At 39.5% G+C, this 19,655-nt stretch overlaps 1 protein-coding gene across 1 annotated transcript in view; it reads right to left on the reverse strand.

Moving 5' to 3' along the window:
* treh (trehalase (brush-border membrane glycoprotein)) overlaps positions 1 to 19,651 on the reverse strand; it is a gene marked incomplete at both ends in the record, with an annotated part of 38,029 nt that extends 18,378 nt beyond the window's left edge. The window contains 12 exons of the mRNA XM_084064067.1: positions 5,992 to 6,103; positions 8,545 to 8,762; positions 9,876 to 10,076; positions 11,315 to 11,364; positions 11,686 to 11,808; positions 12,959 to 13,075; positions 13,816 to 13,908; positions 14,140 to 14,240; positions 16,348 to 16,435; positions 17,556 to 17,703; positions 17,797 to 17,897; positions 19,578 to 19,651. Coding sequence (XP_083920193.1) covers positions 5,992 to 6,103; positions 8,545 to 8,762; positions 9,876 to 10,076; positions 11,315 to 11,364; positions 11,686 to 11,808; positions 12,959 to 13,075; positions 13,816 to 13,908; positions 14,140 to 14,240; positions 16,348 to 16,435; positions 17,556 to 17,703; positions 17,797 to 17,897; positions 19,578 to 19,651 — 1,426 coding nt within the window. The remainder of the gene's footprint in view (positions 1 to 5,991; positions 6,104 to 8,544; positions 8,763 to 9,875; positions 10,077 to 11,314; positions 11,365 to 11,685; positions 11,809 to 12,958; positions 13,076 to 13,815; positions 13,909 to 14,139; positions 14,241 to 16,347; positions 16,436 to 17,555; positions 17,704 to 17,796; positions 17,898 to 19,577) is intronic.
* Positions 19,652 to 19,655: the final 4 nt, after the last annotated feature.

Below are 19,655 nucleotides of genomic sequence, written 5' to 3' on the forward strand. Positions count from 1 at the left end.
TGCCGAATCAATCAAACCAATCCAACACAGACATTGGCACATCTTACAAACAGATCCACAGCTATATAATGTTTTTAATGACCCACCCAGAGTTGTGTTTAAGCGAGGCAGAAATCTGAGTGACTCTCTGGTCCATTCAGATCCCCCCCCCCCCCCCACTTAAATCAGTGTCTCAGCACACATTGACAGGGAAACTATAAAGGTGGTGCCAGTGCTCAGTGCAACAGTACTATAAAATGTAGGTTTTAAGCATCCTCACTCATGTAAAACAATTCCCATTGACGGTATCATTACATGTACCACAAAGGGAGATCTATTGCCATTGTGGCAAATATTTTGTAGGTAAAACATAAAAAATGGTGTGGTTTGTAGTTTCTTACTATTCCCTTTTTTTGCAATTCACATAGTGCCATATGCTATAACTTTATAACTTTTTTTGCTGTTATGCTGTTCTCTGTTCTAGGCTATTAAGGTTTGTCCTTAAATTATTTTGAAATATTATTACACATCATGTACTTATTATAATATTTGTGTATATTCTGTAGTTAGGGCAACCTAATTGAAACCATGCTAGCAAGCTCACCTGTGTCCTCCCCTATAAATGTGAGGTTAATTTTTTTGCTGTGTCAATCCCTGAAGAAGACCTTTCCAGGTCCTTTCCAAGTCGAAACATTGATACATTATCCTGCATCGTGGCTATGAGTGTGCGGCCTTTTCTTCACTTTTAGATGTATTTACCGAGGTCAGCAGGACCTCGCCCTTCTCCTGTTTGTTGTAAACTGTAAAATACTTTTATGTTTTCCCATTCGATTAATAATTCTACAACTGTAATAGTTATAGACCCATTTCATCCCGCAAGGGAAATTCAGTTCTCAGCTTCACTTCAACTGAGTGCTGACCACAGAAGAGTGCAGGGAGGGGGGGCAATTAAGGGTTAAGTGTCTTGCTCAGGGACACCTCGACACATTGCCGGGGGCCAGGACTCTACCCATTTAGCTATGGCCGCCTTATACTGTAGGGAGGAGAAGGTTAATAATTTTCAAAACATTCAAAAACTTCCAAACTTCTGAGCGCTTTTGAAGGCTCCATTGTAATACGTTCTCTAAATACTAATAGTGAAATTAAACTGTTCCTAAGTTTGCTGGGGACACTCAAGGACTTTACAAACCACTGCACTAGGCTACTGCTTTTGAATTTGACATTAAAGGTAGGGTAAATTATATTTTTGGGGTAAAACAAAAAGTGTTTTGTTCTTAAAGCACTATGTTATGATAATAATCACTGCTATAGGGTGTTTGGTCAGTAACAGGGGTCTGTGCATCTCTCCAGCTCTTTAATAAACAGAAAATACATTTTCAGGTTGGGTTGTCAATTTTAGCCAATCAGGAGAGAGTATAACCATTTATCAGCTTAGATTTGATAGTGTTCCAGTTACAATTTGGTTTACTCATTTCTTCGTGTCATCACTTATTTATCCTGTATCCTGTATGAGTTCTCCCTCCTGATTGGATACAATTGGTATCCGACCAGAAAATATATTTTCTGTTTACTAAAGAGCTGGAGAGACAGGGAGACCCTTGTTACTAAACAAACACCATATAGCAATGATTACAATCAGAATAGAGAGCTATTTAACACTTACTTTAACAAAAATATAACTTACACTAACCTTAATGTATACCTGACGGGTTCATTCAGAAAAGAAGTGTGACAAGCTGAACTCCACTGCCAACGGAGAAGGGTCCATTTGGTCATTTCATCTTGGAAACTGTAATTGCCTATAATTGCAGCTGGTATTAAAGGTATAACAGTTTTTTCATCTCCACAATGTCCTAACCTCTAATTTCCGTATTCATGAAATCATTATGTTTCACAGGCAGCGCTTTGTATTAATAATCCATTATTCAAAATTAACATGGACACTAGTCGCCCCTACTGAAGAGTCGTTACTAGGCCTGCTGTCATAATTATTATACACAATCGCCTCATCACAATTATTTGAGCTAATTGTTATTTAGCAATTATTTTTGCATAATCATTATGCATCAGAGAGATGCAGTTCATCTGTATAAAAACAGCTGGATGAAATGAAGAGAAATTATTGCCATCATTATTTTGTCAATGTAGGGCAGAAACATCGCATCTCCATATTTCAACCTTTTATATTATTCCGTAAATTAACGCCCTACGTCGTCATACAAGTGTCACACAAAAGTAGTGAAAATAGCAGATCTGCAAGCTCACAACGTGTCGCAATGCGACGCGTTGTGAGCTTGTAGATCAGCTATTTTCACTACTATATTTAAACTATGTTTAAATTTGTGATTTAAACTATGCTTAAATATAGTAGTACTATATTTAAACTTTGTTTAAAAAAAATCAAAAGAAACGGTTTTGGACGTACAAGGTTTCCCTCCGACAGCAATGATTTCCATGTCGCTATCCATGCTCTTTTAACCCCTTAAACCCCAAGCAACACCAAACCACAAAGCGTTGTTGTGAGCTTGTCGATCTGCTATTTACAGCTAAAGCTTTCCCCACAATAACAGAAAACTGAAAATACACTAGTATAGAGCCCTGAGGGACTACGGTCAACGATATAGTCCATGAGCCAGAGCCCCAAAATTGAGCAATGATTATCGAAAGAGTGGGTAAAACCAAACCTATATTAAATTGTTCATAGGGTCATTACGAGTAAATAAATATATGATAACCTCTCCACAGGAGCAGCTTTTTCATATTTATCACACATTTTGTTATTTTCCCCATACGTACATGACAGGTGAAAAAATGACAACATTTTAAAAAGTTATCATAATGAAACTTCCTGAGTTGATTACTTACATGAAGACAATGATTTATCGTATTACAAGTTTTCTGAAATTGTATATTTAAATATGCAAATTAGGCATTTAGCCCATGAGCCAGAGCCACAAAATTGAGCCAGATATTGAATATTCCCTCATTAAAAACCTTTGACTCCAACATCTTAACAAAATGAAATAAGAATGTTGACTCTGGCTTTGTCCAATGTTCCAATGTTGATTCTGGAAAGTTATGCAAATTCAGGCATATTTTCCTAATGCCTAATTTGCATATTTAAATCTACAATTTCAGAAAACTTATAATACGATAAATCATTGTCTTCATGTAAGTAATCAACTCAGGAAGTTTCATTATGATAACTCTTTTTTAAATGTTGTCATTTTTTCACCTGTCATGTACGTATGGGGATAATAACAAAATGTGTGATAACCACGAAAAAGCTGCTCCTGTGGAGAGGTTATCATATATTTATTTACTCGTATTGACCCTATGAACAATTTAATATACTAGGTATGGTTTTGCCCACTCTTTCGATAACGAAATCTTGTCTGGCTCATGGACTAATAGGGTTTAAGTGGTTAACCACTTTCAACCTGGCGTCCCTATTTTGGGTATTTAGGCAAAGATAGCAAAGATATCTCGAAGAGTTTAAGCATGTTAGACGGCTTTTGAAACTTTTTGAAATTATACAATTATTAAGAATATGACCTATTTTGGCTATCATACATTACCGGTCATTGTCAGTCACTTCTTTGTATATTTCATTAATAATAGGCTTTGTATATTTATGTTATTAGTCATATCTGCCCTGTGCAATTTTTTTGTGTACAAAATCTAAAGACAAACAGAAATATGATGTTTTATTTATAAGTTCCAATGTTCAATGCCAAAAACATTTAAATCGTGAATCGCAATTTGTAACTTAAACACCAGTATCTCAATTCTGGCAGATCTACAAGCTCACAACAAGCTTTTCAATGTAGAGTGAACAGACACTAGTATAGTGCCCTGAGGGCTCTATACCAGTGGTTCTCAAACTTTTTCATGTCAAGGACCCCCAAATTGACACTTATTACCCCACGGACCCCCATTTGAAAAGATAAGCCAGGGACCCCCATAAGAGAAGGTTTTTTACGGCTCTCTAGCAAAATTCTCAACCATTTTAATTTCAAGGACCCTGCAGTTTAACATGCATTAGGCTACGGACCCCCATTTAATGGCATTTATACCTCTGGGACCCCCATTCATATTGTAAAATCAATGTTAATTTAACTCTGAGAGTGTACAAATGGAACCAAACGGACCCTAACGGGTCCGTTTGGTTCCATTTGTACACTCTCAGAGTTACAGACCCTTAAGGGTCCATTTGGTTCCTGTCCATCATTTAGCTGGGGACCCCCTGGAACCCCCTCAACTACCCCTGGGGGTACTTGAGGGCTCTATACCACTACAACCCCAAAGTTGGCTGAGCGGAGCCTACGGAGGGATCAACCAAATTTGGGGTTTTAGTGATTAACCGTCAACTAAAATGATCGTGACAGTCCCACTGGTGGATTAACTCAGTGGTTCTCAATGTTGTTGGCTGGCGACCCCCCAAAAAAGACTTCCCCCTCCTTCACAACTTACAACAACATACACGCACTGAACAAGCACATTGGTGTGAGCACACTGAACAAACACGTGCACGCACACATACCGACTGAGACTGCTATACTAACTAAAATAGCTGTATCAGTTCATCGTTAACATTCATTATAGATACATTTTCTAAAACAGGGATTTTGATAAGAACCTTGCATCCGAGAGGAAAATATATGCACCTCTTCACACGTTGGCCCTGCAATCCCTTACGTTGAAAAACTCCACTGATTTATCTACCGTATGTGATTTGGGTGTTTGGTGAAATACATCTTTGTTTTCACTGACGTTAAAGGACAACTTTGTTTTTTTTTACATCCAAGGTTGATGTTTTAGCTTGTAATTAAAGTAAATAAAAGATGAGTGTTCATTTTTTTTCATTTACTGCTTTCTATAGTTTTAGCAATTTTCCCTATCTTTTTTTACAGTGGGCGGGGTGGCTAAATATGTATTTTTTTTACACAATTACCCAGCGATTTCTTTATTATTATTTACAGTAGCTCTTCTAGCCCCCATATAACTCACATCTGGCCATCAAAGACCACGGGACCTTTTTTATTGTGTAAAAAAAGACATTTAGCCTAAATATGTCTATATAGGCAGATTTTTTTTTTACACTCATCTTTTATTTACTTTAATTACAGCTAAGACATAAACCTTCGTTGTAAACAACCAAAGTTGTCCTTTAAGCTTTCGTGTGTCAGGACCTCAGCCATATTAGAGCTGATCAATTTGATTCCCCCCTCTATGTCTTAGTAACAAACGGCAAGATGCATCCACCACACCGTTCCATCCACCGCCCACAGGCTGTTGAGAGCCTGCAGGGAGTGCAGAGCCAGCGTGAACGGTCTGTCTCAGTGTGGCCATGGTGCCACACACACAGGAGTTCCTCGCTCTCTCTCTCTCTTCTTCCGAAGAATTGTACCTACTGTATTGTGACTCTGCTTTTACTGAAATATTGACGAAGAAAACTGATTGATCTATTTTTTTATTCAGTTTTTCATTTCTTTGAGTGTTTGGCGACCCCTGATTTTGTTTTGGCAACCCTTCGGGAGGGTCTGATGGGACAATGGTTCCCAAACAGTGGGTCGGGACTCATTTGTGGGTTAACGAGCCATTTATATGGGTTCTACTTCTACTTCTACTGCATCTCAGAGGCAAATATTGTACTTCTACTCCACTACAATTATATGAAAGTTTTTAGTTACTAGTTACTTTGTAGATTTGAATTATTATTACAAAACATACATTAACCACTTCAGCTCTATTTCAACTTTGGCTATTTGACAACAGCCGATCAACAAGCTCTCACGCGTCACTATGCGACATGTTGTGGGCTTGTAGATCTGCTATTTGATTTGAATACATTTTATACATAATGATGACCTTGTGAAACTGGACATACTGCATCAAGTAAATGTTTACATCCAGACTTTTACTTGTAACAGTATTTCTACATTGCGGTATTGATACTTTTACTTAAGTAAAAAATGAATGTTGTAGTTTTTCCACCACTGTTGGTTTTACCTTGGATCAGCATGTGCTGCAGTGGGGGCCAGGCGTTAGGGTAGTCCCACTGCTGAGAGCTCTCTGTCAGGGAGGTAGGCACTCCGTTGGGGGAGAGAAGAGCACCACTGTCCTGTGTGTGTGTGTGTGTGTGTGTGTGTGTGTGTGTGTGTGTGTGTGTGTGTGTGTGTGTGTGTGTGTGTGTGTGTGTGTGTAGAGAGGGAGAGAGACAAACATGACAAGTAAATGCAGAGGAACATTTCCATGGGGCAAAGGCTCCATCTGCTGGAGCAATGGAGAACTGCTAGAACAGAGGTTCTCAAAACGTATTCAAGTCAAGAACCACCAAATTGATATGTATTTGGCCACGGACTACCCCATCTGAAAAGGTTTTGTGCCAGCGACCCACAGAAGAGAAGATTTGTGTTAAAAAAAAATCGAAATTGTTGTATTTTTCAAAAAATGTCAAAAATACCAAGTTTGCAGCGTGGCACAAAGTGACACACTGTAAGCTTGTAGACCTGCTGTTTTTTAATAGCCAACGTATAAATGGATAAAGTGGTTAAAAGGATTGTGATGCTATGTTAACTACTTTTAATGGGGACCCCTGGAACCCCCCCAAGGACCCCTGGGGGTCCCCGGACCCCACTTTGAGAACCAATGTGCTAGAACACCCGTCCTGTGTGCAGTGCACTGTAATCCTACTAGGGATGCAACAGTTAACCAAACTAATCGATTTAATCAATTATTCTTTTAAATTAATCAATTGTAATAAGATAATACTTTTCCCCATCTTTTTCTTACTATTACATTACTAAATACAGTAGCAAAAATAACAGTTATACAAGCTCACAACGTATCGCAACGATGCGACACATGGGCTTGGAGATCGTCTATTTTTAAGCAACACCGCTGTAAGACCAAGTATAAAATAGCTGATAGAAATAATTGATTCGTTGATATATAAAAGATATATTATAATAAATATTGATCGATAGCTGCAATCCCTGTTGGATTTAGGGCTGCAGCCCTAAATCCAACATTCTGTTTACTTTCAACTTGAATACATATATATATACACATATATATTTATATATTTTTCAAAACTGCTTTCAATGTGTATATTATACATTTTATGTTTCAATTAACAAAAGCAAAGTCTTTAGTGCATTCTGGCAAATCTTGTGTGTAAATTGGAAACATCACACTTTCAAACATCACCTCTATAATAGTTCATACCCGCGGATGCATGGACCCAAATTATGTGCAGACTGGAGACCTGGGAGCACAACTAAGCACTAAAGTTCCCGCATAGCCTGAGGACAAAATGCTAATACACAGTGGACATTTGGGAAAAGTTAAAATAGTGGTACTCAAACTTTTGGGACCTCCAAATTGATATGTATTTGGCTGCGGGCCCCCATCTGAAAATGTTTTGTGCCAGGGACCCCCAGAAGAGAAGATTTATTTATCAAAATGATTCAACATTTTTCAGACATGTATAATGTTTATTTAAATATTTTCCAAAATAGCCAACATATAAATGGATAAAGTGGTTAAAATGATTGTGATGCTGTGTTAACTACTTTTGCTGGGGATCCCCTGGAACCCCACCAAGGAAAAATCAGCTTCAATCAATTTCATATGGAAATACCAACCGACTGAGAAGAAAAATGGCCACTTAACTGTATAAGTCCCTGTGCGCTGATTGGTCGTTATGTCGCTGTAGCACGCTGAGTGAGCTACTGTGGGTGGTTGCCAACACAATTGAGACAGTTTTGTAATTAAAACTTCCGTGCTTTATTGATTTATTGTGTGCGTGTGTGTGTGTGTGTGTGTGTGTGTGTGTGTGTGTGTGTGTGAATGTGTGTGTACCCCTTAACCCAAGCACTGCTCTCTTGAGTAACTCGCCCCCTCTCCACTCAAAGCATTCTAAATTGGATGAGAGTTTACAGATATGATAATAAACAGCTTCAATTTGTGGAATTAATTCATGAAAAAAGATAAAGATAAAGACATCAATACAGAGTTACAAGGTTTCTGTCCGACAGTGGAGATATATTTGTTGAGGAAACTGCAGAACCAGTGTAGAGCCCTGGGGTGCTCTGGTTAACTATACATCATTGCTGTCAGGCAGAAACCTCTTATCTCCATATTCTAACTTTTTGTGTTTTTTTCCGTAAATTAATGCCCTACTTTGGTCGACAGTTTGAGGATCCAATGGAGCGTTTAATACTTTTCATTGGTTCAATATTTTTCTACCAACACACAGACGTAGAGTCTGTTCAATAGCACTGATTTATGAAAAGAAAAAAGCTGAAAAATTGAGTTAACTGGTATCCGCCCGACAGCGACGATATATATGTTGTATATAGGCTTACCAGAGGTTTTGAAAGTGGGTTCCAGGACCTTCACAGGCCTAACTCAGAGAGTATACAAATGGAACCAAATGGACCCGTTTCGGGTCCATTTGGTTCCATTTGTGCACTCTCAGAGTTATGAGGGCCCGCTGTCTTAATGCATACCAAACTGGGGGTCCTTGAAATAATCACAATGATGTCTGGAGAGACTGACCTTCAGATACAGGACTGCCCTCTCCGCCATGGCAGGTTGGGAGTAACACTCTGCCCAAATGGGTGCAAGGTTGGAGGGATAAAACCCAAAGTGCTTGGAGTGAGTGACCAGGCTGTAGTCGAACCAGGCGCCTCTCTCAGCGTCCCACAGCACGGCCTCCATGGCCTCCAGTCTGCGGGCTGCGGCACGCTCGTAATGTCCAGCCCGATCCCCGTCACCTTGACAAGAGAGAACAGCGACGGTACATGAGAAGAACGTTGGCGGTTCATTCTAGTAGGCTCGGTGCATAACTATGAGTTTCCAGAGCCTGTTTCCTGTTCCGGTTCATTTTGGGTCTCCCGCACGCGTGATTTGGGAGCATACGGGAGTCCTTGGTAGTAGACCACGCCCCTGGAGTTCTGCTGGAATCCAAACTGCACCCCCAACCGTCTCCATTGGCTGGCTGTTTCCACAATGTATATCTAGCTGATGAATAAACTATTTCGATATTATTAACCTATATGTGGCAGCGTATTTTAACCATCATCATCTTCATCAGCTAGATATGATATGGGAAGGGACACTAAAGCCAAACCATCTTATCCACTAGCCGAAAGGAGAATGGCAGATGGCTCAGGGGAAGATATTAGGCTTTTGGTTTTCAGGCAAAGGCTCTGAGCCACTCTGCTACACTTTGTTTGATTGGCTCGGCAGCAGATTTGAACCGGAAATACATGACACCATCAAACTGTTTCTGGTTCAATAGGCTCTATGCACAGCAGCCATATTGGGAATGAAACCTTCACAGGTGTTACCAATGATACTAATTAAGGCTCTGTTCCATTTAGTGTGGCATAGTGGTTGTCTTATTTTCAAGGACCCCCATAACTCTGAGAGTGTACAAATGGAACCAAATGGTCCATTTGGTTCCATTTGTACACTCTCAGAGTTACACACCCACCATAAGGGTCCATTTGAGAACCAAAATGTAGTGTTTCTAGTGAGCCAACATGCACAATATCAGCACCCTGACCAGAATGGAACAGAGCCTTCATTAGTATCATTGGTAACACCTGTGAAGGAAGTAAGAAGAGGCCCAATTTCTTTCCAATATGGCTGCTGTGCATAGAGCCTATTCTGCTTCCGAGCCAATCAAATTAAGCTATGGGAAACTGAACCGGAACAGGAAACAGGCATGCCCACCAGTTATTATGCAAAGAGTCTATTCCAGGAGATCATTCCCAGGCAGGGAAAACCGATAGAAGCAGATGGATGATGCATGATTATTATTATTATGTGTTAACGCCTGGGAATAGAACTCATTTGAATTTCAATTTCTTACAAGCGTTTACCCAGGATCCTGTGGAAGGAGGCAAGCAGCCTCTCGTTGCGACACAGCAGAGCATTGAGGTCGACGGGTAGGATGTGACTGGTGCGCGTGTCCCCGAGGGCGCCGGCGTTGTCTCCTTGACCGTCCACGAACCAGCGGGACGAGAAGTCCCAACCGGACTCTGCACCCGCCTTCAGGTCCGCCCACAGCTGTTCCTGAGCATCTGAGAGCAGACCAGTGTTGATTTTGACACAGCATTTTGATTTAGTTTTCGTCATAGTCTTTTGAATAAAATTCCATTTAGTTTTAGTCATATTTTAGTCATCTGAAATGTTTTAGTTTTTGTCTAGTTTTAATCGACTAAATATCATAACATTTTAGTCGACTAAATCTACAGTTTATTTAGTCGACTAAAATGTATTTTGGCGGTGCATTGATGGCGTCGTAATGGCTGATTTTACACTTGGTTGCATGCTGAAAATAGCAGATCTACAAGCTCACAATGCGTCGCGTTGCGACACATTGTGAGCTTGTAGATCTGCTATTTTGCAACACCCGAGCACAACCAAGCATAAAATGACTTGTCTTTTAGTTCTACTGGATCTCTGCTCCACTAGTCCCTCACTAACATTTTAGTCTAGTTCTTATTTGTTGACAAAATTGTCAGTAAATTTAGTCTTGGTTTTAGTCATCATAGGTTAGTTTTTATTTAGTTTTTGTCAGTGAAAAAAGGTAGTCGACGAACATTTTTCGTCATAGTTTTCAACACTGGAACAGACCACGTGACAGGAACAGAACCCAGAACCTTTTTGATTTGACGTGACATGAATTCAAAACTATTGTGAGTGTGTCTGTAATGACTCAAAACACTATATGATTGTCAAATCACAATTAATCAAGAATCATAAGTCATGAAACATTTTTTAAACATTATAGTATTATCTTAAAGGTGGTGTAAGTTACAATATGTTAAAAATAAGTGTTTTAAATAGCTTTATATTTTTATAGGAATCGTTGGTATATTATAGAGTGTTTGTTCAGTAACAGGGGTCTCCCTGTCTCTCCAGCTCTTTAGTAAACAGAAAATAAATGTTCAGGTCGGGAAACCAATTTCCTCCAATCAGCAAAGTACTGGATACAGGATAAACAAGTTATGTTGGAAGTGATGAAACAAAGCAAAAAAATAGCAGACAACATTGGAATTGGAACACTGAAACATTTAAGCTTAATGTGTTCTAAAATATAAACCTGATTCTGATTCTGATTCTTCTCTCTGATCTCTGATCAGATGAAATTGGTGATCCAACTGAGAATGCATGTTCTGTTTATTAAAGAATGACAGGGAGACAGGGAGACCCCTGTTACTGCACAGACACTCTATGGAATTACTATCAGGATAGAGCTTTAAGCTTTTAACAAAACAAAAACAAAACAAAACAAAAAATAACCCAAAAATATCACCATTTGTGAGTCCTTCAGCTAACTCCACATCATCTGTGTAGGACTCTGGCCTGCAGGAGAAGGGATACGAATGGTTCACATTTACATCTTAATCACTCAGCTTTGACAGGTTCATGTTCTTCAGCATAGGGTCTCTGTCGGGTGGATCATTATGTCCAAAACTGTTACTTTTCAGGATTCGAATTCAAAAGTATTAAAAGTAGCAGATCTACAAGCTCAACTTGCAGGATCTGCTACTTTTGATCATTTGTGACGCTGTAGTGTGATCAATTAGGACATTCATTTACGGAAAAACACAAAATGTTAGAATATGGACTTAAGAGGTTTCTGACAGCAACGATGGGGTTGACACACATCCACAGTCCACACACCTCGGCGAGCCCACCTCCACGTTATAGCGGTTCAGTTGATACTCCGTGCCGTTCACTAGCACCGTGACAGAGCGGTTTTGCATCCAGAAGTGGTACTCCCGCTCCAGAGCTGGCAACGCTGTACTGCACCATTAAAAACAAAATAAAGAGTTTAGATGTGAGAAAAGAACAGGGGGGGCGATGTACAGTCTCATCAGAAATGCTTCTCACGGCACACAATGCAGGCTTTTTCTAGGGCAGTGCTTCTAAAACCTTTTCATGTCAAGGACCCCCAAATTGACACTTATTAGCCCGCGGACCCCCATTTGAAAAGATATGCCAGGGACCCCCCATAAGAGAAGATGTTTACGGCTCTATAGCAGTGATTCTCAACCATTTTAATTTCAAGGACCCCCAGTTTGACATGCATTAGGCTACGGACCCCCATTTAATGGCATTTCTATCTCTGGGACCCCAATTCATATTGTAAAATCAATGTTAATCTAACTCTGAGATACAGACCCATAAGGGTCCATTTGGTTCCTGTCCATCATTTAGCTGGGGACCCCCTGGAACCCCCTCAAGTACCCCTGGGGGTCCCCGGACCCCACTTTGAGAACCAACGTTCTAGGGAGTCTTTCAAATCACGTAGATGTGAGATCTGCATCAAAGGAAAGAACGATGCAACACTGGGAGGCCAGAGATATACAGTGGTGGAAGAATACTCACATTTGCTACTCAAGTAAAAGCAGCAATACCACAATGTAGAAATACTCATACTTAAAGTACAAAAGTATTGCCATCAAAATATACTTAGCACCTAAAGTAAAAGTACTCATGCAGAAAGTCAAATTTCATGTTTTCAACATTTCTACAAGCCCACGATGCGTTGTGAGCTTGTAAATCAGCTATTTTCGAATAGACTAAGTATAAAATAGTAATAATAATACAATTGGTTTTGTGGTAATGTCAAAACATACTTATTTACGCACACATTGGCGGTGGGTGCTGCTGGGCCAATAGAACGTAAGGTAGGGCCCCAGTTTCAGGCAAAGTAATAATAATAATAATAATGTAGTAATAATGTACGTTCTGAAGTACAGTACGTAAGTACTTGAGTAAATGTAGTAGTTACTTTCCACCTCTGGAGATATGTGCAGGCAAAAAAAGACAAGAGAAAAGCAAAAAAGCAAGTTGAACAGGTCTATTCCATCAGTGCAATGAAGTATGGAGGGGTTAGAGAATTACAGTGCATTTGTCTGGGAAGAAACATCATCCGACGGTTAAATATCACCTTAGGAAGCTTTTATCCTTGGTGGCTTGATAGTAGCTGTCCACCATGAGCGTGAGGAATGGGGGCTGACTGCGCCGCTCGTAGTAAATCCGCCCTCCGTTCGGGATGAAACCATATCTGTCGGAGAGGGTGATAAAATTGAAACCCCCATTGTTCAAAAAACGCCCGAATCCCCTTCACCGGTACCGACTCTATTTCCAGGTTATTATTTATTTCCAGGTTATTATTGCAGGTTATTGCAACACTTCTTTTTTTTTTCAAAACAGTTGCAAAGCTTTTCACGTCGTGATGTGTTGGGAGCTTGTAGATTTCCAGATTTTTTTGCAGTACACATTTCATGATACATGTATAAAATAGGGCTTCACACTAATCAATTTAGTAGATTTTATGCATATAGATTTGATATTAACCCATTCGACCTGGGAAAGCATCTGTGTCATTTTAGATTTCTTTGGCTATTAACCCATTAAGACCTGGAACTGTGTCATTTTTAGATTTGAGCTAAAAAGCATTATTTTACACTTTGGGCTATTCAAAAATAGCAGATATACAAGCTCATAGTGCGGCACCGAGTGCCGCACTACGAGCTTGTAGATCTGCAATTTTTGAAAAAACGTGAAAATGTGTGCAAATCTTTGAATATAAATACTTCTAAAGCGAACATTTTTAACTCAAATCTTTGCTTCTGGGGGGCCTCTGGAACAAAATATTTTGATGGGGGTCCGCGGCCAAATACATATCATTTTGGGGGTCCTTGGGATTTAGGAGACATGTAGAATCAGCTTCAGGTCTCAATGGGTTGAGTTAAGTCAACGCGCGTCTCAATTATTATAATTTGAAGCCCTGCAGGTTCTCACCTGTTGACGAGGTAGAGGAAGTTGAGGATCATACCGCGGGCAGTGTCTGTCATCTCTGACAGGAGGAGGCCGTTGAGGATCCAGTAGGAGTCCCTGTCAGAAGCCAAACAGAGAAAAGGCTGGTCGTCACCACCATGTGTTCCACAGCACGCATCCACCCCCCCCGGTCGGGGGGAAAAGGCTTCCCAGCACAGGGGAGACCCTCAGCAGGGGGGTCTGCGGCTGTGATCTCTCAAGCGGCGCCTGGCCCCTGTTGAGAGTCCAGTCTGGCTTTTTGGCATGTTTTTTGAGAAACAGACAGACTGTGGCATCATTTTCACTCACCAGTAGTACAGCTCCCTGAAGCGCCCCCCCGGCACTATGACGGGGTGGGGGGTGTAGATCTGAGAGTAGAGCTCTGGGTGGTCCTTCACGTCGGCACGGATCTGGGAGGGAGGGAAACTTATGTTGTGAATTTTAATTTCTCAGAGGAGTGCGAGAGTAAGAGAGCACTGAGTGTTGAACACTCAGTGGTGTTTGACTTAAGTAAAAGTATCAATATGGCAATGTAGAAATACTCTGTTAAAAGTAAAAGTCTGGAATTCAAAATTTACTTGAGTAAAAGTACAAATGTTTTGGTATCAAAATGTACTTAAAGTATCAAAAGTAAAAGTACTTATCATGCGGAATGTCCCATTTCACAAGATTTCAAATGTATAAATTGTACACTTTCAGATCACAATGCTTGTAGATCGGCTATTTTAAAATGGCCAAAATGTATAGGGTTGAAGTGGTTAATGTATGTTTTTTGTAATAATAATCAAAATCCACGAAGTAACTAAAGTTTTTAAATAATTGTAGTGGAGTAAAAAATACCTCAAAATTGTACTTAAGTACAGTACTTGAGTAAATGTACTATACTAATTACATCCCTATTATCTTTGCCTTTAAATACAGCATGGTAAGACAGTATACAGTATGTCACAGGGTTATTTAGCATTACATACTGTATTATCACAGGTAAAAACTACCACCATGCCCCAGATAAATGAAATGAACTACAGAGGACCTTGAAATGAATGTTTCAGGGTTGATTTTGGGTCGGTGGGGGTTGGGTTAAACCAGTTTTCCAGCTGAGGTTTCCAACCTCCACACAGCGTGCATTTGTCCTGTCGGGCTTATCGTCGCTGTTGGGCAGAAACCTCTTATCTCTGTATTCTAACTTTTTGTGTTTTTTTTTTAATAAATTAATGCCCTATTGATCATAGTCTAGTAAGTCTACTACAGCGTCACACGAAAGTATCAAAAGTAGCAGATCTGCAAGCTCGAAACGCCGCGTTTTGAGCTTGCAGATCTGCTACTTTTGCTGTTTTTGAATTTGAATCCTGAAAAGTAACAGTTTTGGACATAAAGAGGTTTCCCATAAAGAGGTTTCCAACTTTGTTGCACCACCCTCTAGTGCCAGTCGGACGAACAGATCACTCATTACATTTTTGTTTGACAGGAAGTAACTAAGATTGGACTTTTACTGACTTTGTTATATGTTTTTTTTCTCCATTTAGTTTGGCATCTATTGCTAGGCAATGAAACTGGTTCTTCAACTCATACAACCTATTATGGATTATGCTGATGTAGTCTATCAGACTGCATCTAAAACTAACCTTCATCCACTTAATACAATAAACGACTGTTTATACAGATTTGTTCTTGGCTGTCCATATTATGACATCATCATTGCACCATGCATGAAAACCTTAACTTGCCATCTCCCACAGTAAGACGACAGCAGCACTGGTTACAGTTCATTTTTAAATGTATTCATTTTAATTATCCACAGTATCTCAAACAGTATATGGATCATTCAACTTCTAAACAGCAACTGAGACTTTGTGCACAGGTTTACTTTGATGTTCCAACAGTATCCAAATCAGTTTCCAAAACAATCCCTTTAAAGCTCTTTTAAATGTTTAAAGCTCCTTCTGACTGGAACAATCTTCAATTGTTTTGTTTTGCCCCCTTGGTTGATGTTGTTTGAATTGTCCCGTTTGTTTTTATTATGTATTCTGTAATTTGCGGACCCCCTTGAAAACGAGATTCATCTCAAGGGGTTATTCCCAATAAAGAATTTCAACACATGTCGCCATTATGACCACATGTATGCTCTAGAAGTGGGGAGGAGGAAAAAAATTTTTTTTTAATTTCAGCTGGGCTTTAAAGTACTGAGCTCTGATATGTTGGCTTGTTTACTTTGATCTACATGTTTGACGATTGTTCAACTGCGTTTGTCCAATGTGTTTTAGTATGTGTACACGGATCTCAATTAGGGGTGCAACACTTAATACAGGGCTTAAGTGGTTAATCAGACGTAGCTGATTTAATTGATGATATAAGAAAAACAAAAATGTTTTTAATGTCATTTCAATTATATAAAACATTTAAAATTGTATCTATACAATATAGCTAAGAAAATAATTGATAATTGCAGCCCTGATCTCGATCTCAGTGACACTAAACTGTATGAATAAAGGTAAAAACAATAAAAATAAATATCACCTTTCTTCCAAGGGATTTCCATAACTGATGCAGTTTTTCTGCCCAGCTGCGTAGTTCTGGGTCTGCTATTTTTAGCAGGAACTGTGGCCTGTGTGTAAAAACACAACAAAATGTGCTTCGGTGAAAGACACTTCAAAGTTACATGTAGGAAGGGAAACAACATTTGGGGTTGCATTGGAATAAAATCTACAGCTCAAAATTAAACATCACAATTTTATTTGTGTTTTCAAAAATCTTCATAAATTGCAAAAATAGCTGCTCTATAACATAAGCTTGCACTCTGATGCATGTGAGCTTGTAGATGTGCTATTTTGGCTGCTTACATTTTTCCCTCAAGGTATTAAAAGCAGCAGAAGACAACAAATAACACCCAGACGACGATATCTACTCTCCTATCACGATATTATTGATATACCATTGATCAGTGCTGGTATATTCCTTAGCCCTAGATATAATCTGCATATTGTCTCTGTCAGGTGGAAAGCTCAGTATGTCCAAAACTGTTACTTTTCAGGATTCAAATAAAAAAAATAGCAAAAGTAGCAGATCTCGAAACATTTCAAGCTTGCAGATCAGCGACTTTTGATATTTTTTTTGTGACGCTGTAGTATGATCAAGTAGGTCAAACCAAGTCTGTGTGGTTCTCTGTAGATGTAGATAGGCCTAATACATGTTTTAATAGGTTTACGACGGATCCGTTTAATTTTTCATATTCCATCCTGATTGGCTAAGATTGAAACTTTGATGTAAAGTTTGCAGGAGTGTCTCGTTTTGAACAAAATGCTGCAAATCATGAATGCAGCGCCTGATTGTGGTGAAACTTTACATGTACGTTGAGGAACAAATGCCACCCTTTCAACATTGCCCTATTATAGCGCTACCAGGAGGCCATTTTTTGCAAAACATTTTTTTTTTACTTACAAATTTGGGCCAAACATCACACAAATCGGTACATATTATCTCTTTAGTCAAGTAATCAAGACGGATCCTTCCAATTTTTCAAATTCCATCCTGATTGGCGAATTCCGACCATTGCTGGCCACACAATAGCCTACTTGACCTGGCGGAGACCTGTGCTCCGATGAGCACTTTTTCTAGTTATTATTGTTATTATTAATTTACGGAAAAAAAACACAGAAAGGTAGAATATGGAGATATGGAGGTTTCTGTCCGACAGCAACAATCTGCATTTTGAATTAACTTCTCACCTGTCGTGCCAGTCTGGAGGGCTCCACGGCTCAAATTCAGTTCCCGGATCTTCAAAATACGCAGCAAGGAACTCTTGCAGCTCGGCTGTCGGCAGCGACGTGTTCGGCCATTCGTTTGACAGATTGTGAAAAGCTGACAAAACAAGGTCTGCGAAAAGAGACAGGGAGGGAGATATGAACACCCACGGTGCGCTGGGGCTGGCAGGTAAACATAAAGTTACAAATATATTCTTCTCCTCACCCGGGGCTGCCTTCAGCTTCATGTCCACAAAGTACTTGTCATCATCAAACAGTTTGGCCATTTGTACCTGCTGCAGGATGTCCCCCGAACAATAGATTTCACTGAAATGAAGAAAAGAAAGAAGAAGAAGAGGGGAAAAAAGGATGATGCCAGTGTCAGTCTAACTTTTCTACAATTATCGTTTTGGGGTATTTGTTAGTAGGGCTGCACGATATTAGGATGATATGATACAGGCTACTATAACAACGTTGTTGAATATTGAGATGACAATATGACTCACATTAAGTAAACAAATACTGAAGTATACAGTGTGTTTCGGCCTTAGGCTTGCTGCTAACATAGAACCCAGACAATGAATAGCCTACTGTATGCACACACTGGAGAAAGAAAAAGAAAGAAGTGGATTATATTTCCATTCCAACAACATGGTTTTAGTGAAAACGTTGCACCTATTGACAATGAATATATTATTATGCCAAATGCTTTAAAACACATTTTACCCCTTTAAATGTTTATCCTGTAGCACCTGTTTTTCTTTGTTAAGATGATAGTTCAATTTTGATTAAGCGCTTTGGGCTTTTCATAAACTGCCAGTGGTGGAAAAGGTACCAACTCACATTTCTAGTATCAATTATGCAAAGTAGAAATACTCTGCTACAAGTAAATGTCCAGAATTTCAAAATGCACTTGAGTAAGAGTACAAAAGTATTGGTATCGAAATATTTCACAAGTTCTCAAATGCATAAAATGTTTAAATATCCTTTGAAAATATCAGATCTACAAGCTCACAACGCGTCACTTGGCGACACATTAGTGTGAGCTTGTAGGTCAGCTATTTTCAAATAGCCAAAGTGTGTAGGGCTGGATTAAGTGGTTATGTATGTGTTTTGTAATAATAATCAAAATCTACATAGTAACTAGTAACAGAAGTTTTCAAATAATTGTAGGAGTAAAAGTACAATATTTGTCTCTGAGATGTAGTGGAGTTAAAGACTCTCGTAGATGTATTTTATCGATTTAATAAAACAAAAACATCTCTACGAGTCTTAGCTACTACCCCCCACATTTCGCTGAAATGTCAGCCCCAACACCCGTACTGCTCCAAACATGTACAAATGCAAAATATCATGCACTCAGCCGCGTGCCCCAAATGTTAACTCGGTGTCCGGCGTGTTTGTGCAATGTATTAGTCGATATTCTTTAACAAAGAAGTGTTTTAATCCCGTTTGTGGACGAACGCCATTCTTCTTTTCGTTTACTTCCTGTTTACATTGAGTGTAATTCCGGCTTTCACCGGATGCGCCCCCTCACTAACGTCCGAATTCCGACAGAATCGTCCACAAACGAGATTAAAGCACTTCTGTATTGAAAAACATGGACTAATGCATTGCACAAACACGCCGGACACTGAGTTAACATTTGGGGCACGCGGGTAAGCACCTTATATTTTGCATTTGTACATGTTTGGAGAAGCACGGGCTTTGGAGTTGACATTTCAGGGCAATCTGGGGGGTAGTAGCCAAGACACTCGTAGAGATAAAAATGTCAAAATCGATTAAATACATACGAGTCTTTAAAGGCTATAGTGGAGTAGATAGAAGTGTAAAAGTATAGAACATTTGAAATCTCCAGTAGTAAAAGTAAAAGTACCTCAACATTGTACTTAAGTGCAGTTCTTGCGTAATTGTACTTAGTTACTTTAGTGTACACCACTGCATGCCTGCCATACAAAGTTTATAACATTATGGAAAATGATGCATGCAGGAAGCATGCCATCTTACCTGTCACATGGCGGTGGAAAAGCAGCCGTTACACAGTTAAGAGACACAAGTAGGCACAACACTGACTTGTCCATTACT

This window comes from Gymnoscopelus microlampas (genome assembly GCF_963454915.1).
Source record: "Gymnoscopelus microlampas genome assembly, chromosome: 8".
Classification (NCBI taxonomy): domain Eukaryota; kingdom Metazoa; phylum Chordata; class Actinopteri; order Myctophiformes; family Myctophidae; genus Gymnoscopelus; species Gymnoscopelus microlampas.